The sequence below is a fragment of the Fukomys damarensis genome, unplaced genomic scaffold (assembly GCF_012274545.1).
Source record: "Fukomys damarensis isolate Sample0158 unplaced genomic scaffold, DMR_v1.0_HiC HiC_scaffold_19, whole genome shotgun sequence".
NCBI classification, from domain to species: domain Eukaryota; kingdom Metazoa; phylum Chordata; class Mammalia; order Rodentia; family Bathyergidae; genus Fukomys; species Fukomys damarensis.
In genome coordinates, this window is record NW_022900931.1 from 298,622 (window position 1) to 307,258 (window position 8,637).

General features: G+C 50.5%; 1 protein-coding gene across 5 annotated transcripts in view; it reads right to left on the bottom strand.

Moving 5' to 3' along the window:
* The window catches only part of Ncaph2 (non-SMC condensin II complex subunit H2), an 11,232-nt gene extending 2,742 nt beyond the window's left edge, over positions 1 to 8,490 (bottom strand). For 2 of the 5 annotated variants that reach the window (XM_019209000.2, XM_019208999.2), the window contains exons 1-9: positions 8,264 to 8,490; positions 3,529 to 3,630; positions 2,082 to 2,137; positions 1,917 to 2,001; positions 1,775 to 1,843; positions 1,595 to 1,674; positions 1,380 to 1,513; positions 992 to 1,078; positions 461 to 603 (exon numbers count right to left, since the gene is read on the bottom strand). In XM_019209000.2, coding sequence (XP_019064545.1) covers positions 461 to 603; positions 992 to 1,078; positions 1,380 to 1,513; positions 1,595 to 1,674; positions 1,775 to 1,843; positions 1,917 to 2,001; positions 2,082 to 2,137; positions 3,529 to 3,630; positions 8,264 to 8,371 — 864 coding nt within the window. In that variant the 5' untranslated portion in view covers positions 8,372 to 8,490. The remainder of the gene's footprint in view (positions 1 to 460; positions 604 to 991; positions 1,079 to 1,379; positions 1,514 to 1,594; positions 1,675 to 1,774; positions 1,844 to 1,916; positions 2,002 to 2,081; positions 2,138 to 3,528; positions 3,631 to 8,263) is intronic. The other 3 variants (XM_010634239.3, XM_010634241.3, XM_010634238.3) reach the window with 3 other exon arrangements.
* Positions 8,491 to 8,637: the final 147 nt, after the last annotated feature.

The window sequence follows — 8,637 nt, forward strand, 5'->3', positions numbered from 1 at the left end:
AAAAAATGTTAACATTTCCTCCTATATACATCCAGCTGTTTTCTCAAGTTACTGATCCCCCAGGGCCTCTCATGTGCTAAGCTAGAGCTCTACTACTGAGCTACATCCCCAGCCTAGGTGTTGGTTTGGTTCTGCTTTAGTAGGTAAGGAGGATTTCTTAGCTGTATACTGAAAGATTGGACCCTTAGTAGTTGATGGAGGCAGTAGAGCCCTCCAGATCCATCCTGCCAGCCTGATCACAGAGGGTTGGCCCTGGAGAGGAGCTGCCAGACCTTCAACACCAGCCCGCCCCGCAGCCCTGAAGAGCAGCTCCTCTGCTCAGAGAGGGGAGGAACACGAGAGCTTCTATCAAAAGACCAGCAGAAGACAGCCAGGCCGGGGGCAGGGCTCCTGGAGCCCAGGGCCAATGCCACTGCACTGTCCTATGTAAGGGTGACTCTGCCCCAGGGAGAGGTCCCACCTGCTTTGGGCTCCCGGGCTCCTCAGGCTCCTCGGGCTCCAGGGTAGCCCTGGGGGATGCAGCCTCTGGTAGTTCTACGGCCACCTGTGCATCTGCATCATCCATGTTCCCAGTGCTGAGCACTGGACCTCCTGGAGCAGTGCCTGGGCAGGGAACAAAAGACCAGTGAGCCCAGGAGCCAGAGTACAGACACCAAGGGGGTTGCCTTAGATGGTGCAGGGAGCCCAAAAGGTCCCCCTTCTTGGCCTCATCACTGTATATGGAGACCACAGCAGGGCCTAACACTCTGTCTCAATGGTGTTCACCTTAATTCTTAGCAAAATTCCTCTTCCCATGATGCCCAGAGGAGACCCAGGAGAACACCGAGAGGGCGGTGGCTGAGGCCCAGTGAGCAGCCAACCACAAGTCTCTCTGTTCCCACCACAGGCAGGGACCTGGCAGTGTGAGCTAGGAAGCTGAGAGCGGCCCACCCCGGCCTGTCCACCCAGCCTGCCACCCCGGCCCCTCCTCAGCGTGTCAGTCCCTGCTCACCTGGCTCCTCCTGGCAGAACCCAAGCACAGAGTCAGGACTGCTGCACCCAGAGACTTCCATTGGCTGCTCTTCAGCCCTCCTGGCATCTGGGAGAGATGGGGAGTAGACAGCGTCCCTACCTAGTACCCAGCAAGCCCCTCCAGGTGGCTAGCAAAGGGCAGAGCACCAGCAGGCCCCAGGCCCGAAACTGAGGCCAGCTGTGACCTCAACAGCTGGCAATCAAGTCACAGAAAAGATGAGAGGGACAAGCTCCAGCCAGCACGTCCACTAGGAAGCAGACACCCAGGGAAAGGCAGCTCCTATAACCAAAGCTGGTAAGCACAGGATACCTGACAGGAGCCCCTCAAAAGATCTTTGACACATTCCTTCCCGCCAAGTCCCCCATACCCAAAACTTCACCCTTCTGACTCTCTGGCATGAGGCACAGGCCAACTGGCTCCAACATGAAGGCCCCTCTTGGGTGGGGGGTGCAGGTGTTCATCCTGAAGTCTTTCCGGCTGGCCAGGACCTCACCCTGACAGCTGTACTGGCAAAACAGGCCTGCTGTAGAGACTCTTCTGAAGCAGGCCTCCTGCCTCTATATAGCTGGGCTTGGCACATACCTGTACAGGGGGCAGTTGTTCTTCTCCACTTCATCGGGGGCCACCAGGGCCATGGGCAGGAGGGGGATGATGAGCAGTTCCTGTGGGCCAGCCAGGGGTTGGGACTGAGCTGTGCAATACCACCCTCCACACTCAGCTAGATTAACATGGCCCAGCCCAACCAACAGGGCAGATACTCACGCTGGGAGCCTGGTCACTCCTCAGATCCACATTGGCCCGGGACTCGGGGAAGTTGTCCAGTGACAGAAACTGTGGGAGACAGCGAGAACTCACAGCAAGAGCACAGGCAGGCACATGGGACAGGGGCCATGAGTCCACTTACCTCATCCTCTGCCTCATGTAGTGCCCTGGAGTTGGAAGCCCCACTAACCCCATCTTCCTGCACTGAAGAGAGTTGCTTGGCCCGCCTGAGAGAGAGAATACCCATGGGCATCCAGGAGGCTGCAAGGCAAAGGCCTCTGCCTCCCACTGTGCCTCCAATACTCACCGCTTGCCAGAAATGAAGTCAAGAGCCTGGTAGACCAGTGAGTAGAGGTACTCTACCTGGTGACACAGGAGGCAGTGAGGACGCATAAAAGAAGGGTCACTCGCAGCACTGCTGCCCTCCCAAAGGCCCTGCCAATCCTGTAATTCTGTGGTCAAACTGGCAGTCTTATCAGAATTACTCCATCAACTGAGGATACCTACTTCTCTCCTATGCCCTGAACTCCCTAAGCAGCAAGCTCGGCCTCAGTGCATGTCACCAGGGGGCACCATGGGGTGCCACGGGGTGCCTCTCAGACCTGAGCCCTTACCGTGATCCCCGCTGCTCTTCGGCCTGCAGCTCCCACCCAGGGGACCCATGCTAGCATTTCTTCCTTGGCTCCTTGGCGAGGCCATGGGTCACTGCCAGCCGCATCACAGCTTCAGCTATGGTTGGTCTGCCTCCCAGGAGGTCCCACTGCTAAAGTGAGGGCTGGAGGGTTTTTTCCCTTTTTTTTTTTTAAACAAGGTCTCAGTATGTAGCCCAGGCTGGCTGCAGAAATGCAATCTTCCTGCTTCATCCTCTCAAGAGCTGAGGGTTGGAGTTCGGAAGCATTCACAGGTGAGGGACAAGGAAGGCAGAGCATGTGCACAGCCACAGTAACATGACCCCTTCTTCCTGGCTGTGCCATTTTTAATTACTTTTTTTTTTTTTTTTTTTTTTTTTTTTTTTTGACGAGTAACTGCCAGCCGCATCACAGCTTCAGCTATGGTTGGTCTGCCTCCCAGGAGGTCCCACTGCTAAAGTGAGGGCTGGAGGGTTTTTTCCCTTTTTTTTTTTTAAACAAGGTCTCAGTATGTAGCCCAGGCTGGCTGCAGAAATGCAATCTTCCTGCTTCATCCTCTCAAGAGCTGAGGGTTGGAGTTCGGAAGCATTCACAGGTGAGGGACAAGGAAGGCAGAGCATGTGCACAGCCACAGTAACATGACCCCTTCTTCCTGGCTGTGCCATTTTTAATTACTTTTTTTTTTTTTTTTTTTTTTTTTTTTTTTGGTTTTTGAGACAGGGTCTCACTATGTCGAGACTGACCTGAAACTCACTATGTAGCCCAGGCTGGTATGGAACTCACAGTGATCCTCCTGCCTCAGCCTCCCAAGTGCTGGGATTACAGGCGTGCGCCACCACACCCGGCCTTTTATTACTTTTTACTCTGTATTTTCTCCAGTGCTGCAGATGGAACCCAGGACTTCATGCACAGTAGGCAAGCACTGTACCACTGAGTTACACCCAAGCCTAGATGTGCCGTTCTAAAACCAAGTTTATTACAAGGTGTGAAGGAATAAGGGTTGAGGTCTGCGGTGCTGGCAAGGTAGGTCAGACAGGATGAACACTGCCACTGGCCCCAGCAGGAAAGAGGACCACAGTCCCCACTGTCATAAAGTGCCAAGCCCAGTAGCCAGATAGGGCCCACCTTCTTACTGTAGACACAAGCTGAGCCCTGGATCAGCAGTGCTGCCTCAATGAAGTTCATTGTGGTTTTGCCTTCGTCAAAAGAGATGCAAATCTGGTCCAGCTGCAAGGAACAATACCAGTGCTGGGGAAGCCGAGGCCCAGGCTATGCTTCTGTCCCCCTCAGAGAAGTCCCCCCAGCCCACTGCTTTACCCACAGCCCCCTCTTTATGAGGCACATCTTCCCCCAGTGCATTTATTTTTATACCCTGTGCCCAAGCTACCAACATATACCAACAACTTCCAAACTCATCTCTAGACCATCTTCTCCCCAAAGCTCAGGGAACACATTTACAGCTGCCCACTAAGGATCTCCACAGAGATCAAAACACTTCCACAATATTTTTGGTAGGTACAGGGGTTTAACAACCCAGGGCCTCCCACATGTGAGGCCCTATTATTGAGCTATACCCCCAGGTCCCCAAACATTTTATCTCCATACCTAAATCAAGATCTTCCCCATGAAGTTGGCCCCTTTAAAGCCACCACATGTTTTTTGGAGCTCTTTCAGCTGTCTGCCTTGGTACACCTGCTCCCAACTGTCCCTGGTGAAACTTGCAGGGTCCCTCTCACTGCTAGGGGCCTCCTTGTTACCCCATTTTTTTTTTAAGACAAATTCTCACTATGTTGTGCAAAATGACCTTGAACTCATTATGTACCCCAGATTGGCTTTGAATTTGCAGCAATCCTCTTGCCTCAGCCTCCCAAGCACTGGGATTACAGGGCTGCACCACCACACCCGGCTTACTGAACTGCTTTTTAATGGACTGTGAACAGTACTAAGATGATTCCAGCCTCTAGTTCAGTACCTGACACTACTGTCCAGTAAATATTTGATGACCTAATGAAAAGATAACATCAAAGTTAAACCTGAGAAACAGAAGCTCACCAGGCAGGGGAAAGGAATGGTATTTCAGGAAGAGCAATGAGCCATGCAAAGGAAATCAGCAGAGTCAAGATACCACATATAGTTAGGAAAACGAGTATTACACAAACTTGGCCAAACATAGAGTGTGCTGGACAGGCAAGATATTCAGCCCAGTGGTGGAAGAGGAAGATCCAGGAGGAGGTCACCAAGCGGGGGGCATATGCACTAATTCTCTATAGTCTACAGAAGTGTGAGACTACGAAGTGGCCAGAACCTGAGAGCCTGGCCTGAAAGAAGAGGAGGTGCATGAAGCCCTGCAAGCCAGGCTGAAGAAGGGGCCCTTCCCTTAGGGAAATCTCAGCCCGGTGCGCTCATCTGCTCCAGCATATCACATATGTTCTCACAGCTTCGGGTTAGACCTCCATCTAATCCCAAACCCATGTATCCAACTGTCTTCTTCACTCAGATGTCATAACCAAGATTCACAATGAATAAGTCCACACTTAGGTCTGGGCAGCCCACAACCCACGCTCAGACAGCCAGGGGTCTCCCTCCCTCCTTCTCTCACCTACCCATTCAATACAGGCCCAGTCCCCTGCCAATTCCATGCTCCTCCCCAGTGACTGGTCTGGCCCAACCCAAACTTGGGCGCTCACAGGGTTCTTCCTGTATCTCACTCCCTTCCCAACTACTCTTCACTGCCAAGTGCTTCACTCAGAAGCCTAAAGTACCACTCTTAGGAAAATCCCAAAGTGTTAAAGAACCCCTACAGGAGGTCTCCACACTCACCAGTCTCCCTCTCTGGCCACCAGCCGTCACCTGCTCCATGCACATAGCCACAGGGGTCCACTTTCAGGCCCACCACTGAGCCCAGTGCCTTCCCACCTCAGCAATGTGCCCCCTCTGTATGGAACATTCTTCAGCTCAAGGATGAAGCAACTCGTTTACCCCACACAAAATCTTCCAGTCAAACTCTTCATACAATGCTAAACTTTTCTCTCATGCCTGTCACAAGCTTATGACAACACAACATACGTAGTAATGAAAAGTGAACCTTTCTACCCGTCATCAGCTGTTACTCTGGGGACATCTCTAATCCTGTTAGTGTAATCCTCTTCAAATAGTTTCTGTGAGGATTACAGGTACTTCTATGTGTAAAATACAAAAAAATAGTCCTTGGCCAAGTATGCACCAGATGCATGACATTTATAACCTTAATTTGCCTGCTGGATTAGGACTCATGTTCCCATGAGAGCAAAGTCCCATCAAAGCACAGATTATTGTTTGCTTTACGCACTTTGTTTTCTTTTATTTGAGACCAGGTCTCTATGTGTAGTTCAGGCTGTCCTTAAAACTAGTGGCACTCCTCCTACCTCAGCCTCCTAAGTTCTGGGTTTATTGCCATGTAACATCAGCCCTGACTCTTTACTCACCATTATTTTAATATGGTTAATATTTTCATATGGTTTTTGGCACACAGCAGACAGTAACAAGAAATATAAATGCATGAAAGGGGGTAAGATTGATCATAAGATGTGTTAGAGAATATTCTGGGCCACTATGCTTTCTTTCTTTCACGTGGTTGCTTTCCCCATGTACTGTGTACTTCTTTTCCCACTTTTAGTTGGCCCTCACTCCGCACATAATGTTTCTGTTCCCACCTTAAATAAATGTAAAACATTTCTACTTTTAAAAGAAAAATTAAAAAAAAAAAAAACTTTCTGGTAACAAAAGGAGAAAAAAGGCAAAAGTAGCAGCCACATCTCAGGACCTCAGGGGCAGGGAAGGTTGGGAAGAACAGTCATAGAAAGCAGGTGGAGGACAGATCAAGCCAGAAAGTGGGATTTCTGGGTGCTCCCTAGGACCCTGTTCCAGGCAGGAACCTGAATCATAGTCGCTCCACCTGGCAAAGTTCTCTGCATTTTTCTCAGCAGATGTGCATCAATGCAGAGATGGTCAATCATCAGATCTCGTGTTCACTTAACATTTACTCTGCATCCATTATGTGCCAGGTGCTCTACTAAGCAGAAGGAAGAGAGCATATATGTGGTCCCTGCCCTTGCAGAATTTACTTTCAAGGCGCTGCCTACCTCAAAAGTGCAAGGTCCCATACCCTCCCCCCCAAAAAAGAAAAAGAAAAAGAAATTACTTTCAAGGTTAAAGACAGGCCAACGAGTAATTAAATGGAAGAATGGCTTGTGATAAACATTCTAATGTAGGTAAGTGCCATCACAGAGCTCAGGACTACTTTAGATAAGATAGTGAAGCTATCATTTTAAACTAAGACCAAAGGATGAAAAGGACTTGGAAGAATACTTCCCAGTGAGAGCAAAAAGTGAAGATTTTCAGCCCAAAATAAGCTTGGGGCACCATAGGTTGACTGCTTCAAAAGAATAAGGTAGAGGGCCGGGGATTTAGCTCAGCGGTTCGGTGGCCTGCCTTGCAAGCACAAGGACCCGAGTTCAATCCCCAGTACCAAAAAAGAAAAAAAAAAAAGAGCAAGGTACACAACAGCCTGAAATAGGACAAAAACAGTAGGAATAGTCAGACTCAGAAGACAAAGCTTAGATTTTATTCTAAGGTCAATTAAAAGCCACTAAAAGGTTTTAGTTTGGGCAGTGCTTTGCCCTGATTTTAATTGTTAAGAGAATCACACTTGCTGCTAAGTGGAACACAGATCAGATTAGGTCAAAAAAGGGAGTAGGGAGCACAAATGGGAAGGTTTTAAACAGATCCAGGCCTGGGCCATAGAGAATGAACAACAGATGAGTTCACATGATATTCTGGTGGTGTAACTTACAGAATTCAGGGCTTAACCCAGCGTGAAGTTTGCAGCCCCACTACCAACGCCTTTCAACTTTCACCTTCAGTTGAACAACAGTGCCATTCACGGAGATGGAGATGGGATCTGGGCAGAAAGATGAAGAGCTCCTCTTTAAATCAAATCTGGGATGCTTACATGTCAGTGAATGTCAAGAGAGCACCTGGACAACAACAAATTTGGAGGAACAGAGGCACAAATCCGGAAGTTCTCATAAAGTGATACCACCACTTTACAAAAGAAAGGAGTCATCAGGATGGATGTGGTGGCGCACGCCTGTGCCTGTAATCCCAGCATTCGGGAGGTTGAGGCAGGAGGATCGCTGTGAGTTTGAGACCAGCCTGGGCTACACAGTGAGTTCTACAGCAGTCTCAACTACACAGTCAGATCCTGTCTCAGAAAAACAAAAACAAAACACAGAAAGGAGTCGCCAACCCCATAAATACTGCAAAGGTGAATGACATTTCTAGTGTCCCCTGGATTTGGTAAGACGTATGTCACTGCTGATCAAGACGAGAGATGTGTAAGTATTCACTAATGAAAGCCGGATTATGCTGGGTTGAGGAGTGGAAACGAAATGGAGAAGCAGAGCTGAGAGATTCTTAACACATCAGACATGTATCAAACGTGGAAGAAATAAAATGCTAACAGGATCGCATATGGCCCTAGCTTGAAACCAGCTTGAAAATCCAAAATAAACCCTTCTTACATTGCGATTCAGATCTCTCAAACACCCAAGCATGCACACAATAACTAAATGGAAATAATGTGTCCACGTCTATTCCGCTACGACAGACACCAGGGCCGGTCTCCGTCAGACCAGTCGCCGTCGCCGCTCACTACCCCGCAGAACTGCAATGACAGCTGCAGACGCATCCAGCGAGGAATGGTTTCAAAGGCCAGAAGTGGAGTCGAGGAAGAGAGCGAGCCTGAAGACGAGTGCGGCCCTTCGGCTCTTTAGCCAGAGGCCACGACCCGCCGCCCGCGCGCGCCACCCTGCCACCTCACCTCCTCCAGGTACTCGCCCAGCTGGGCCGCCACGTCCACCTCCCAGTTCTTGGTGAGGTCGCGGATGGGCTGCAAAAGGTGAGCGAAGCGCGCCTCCACGTCCTCCATGTCAGGGAGGGGCCGGGCGGCCCGGGGCCTTCAGCGAGGGCTTCTGACAGCGCCTGCCCCGGCGTCAGCCAGCCACCGGTCCTGGCGCCATTTTTGCTGTTCCCGCCCAGGAAGTACGTCACTGAGCGTCAATTTCCGTACGGCCCGGGACGTACAGTTACGTTCCGGTGACGTAATACGGGCCTGAGGCGCCCGGAGGGCGGGGTCATGGCGGGTAGGGCGGGGCCGCGGGCCGAAACCGGTCTCTGAAGCGGCGCGCTGGGACA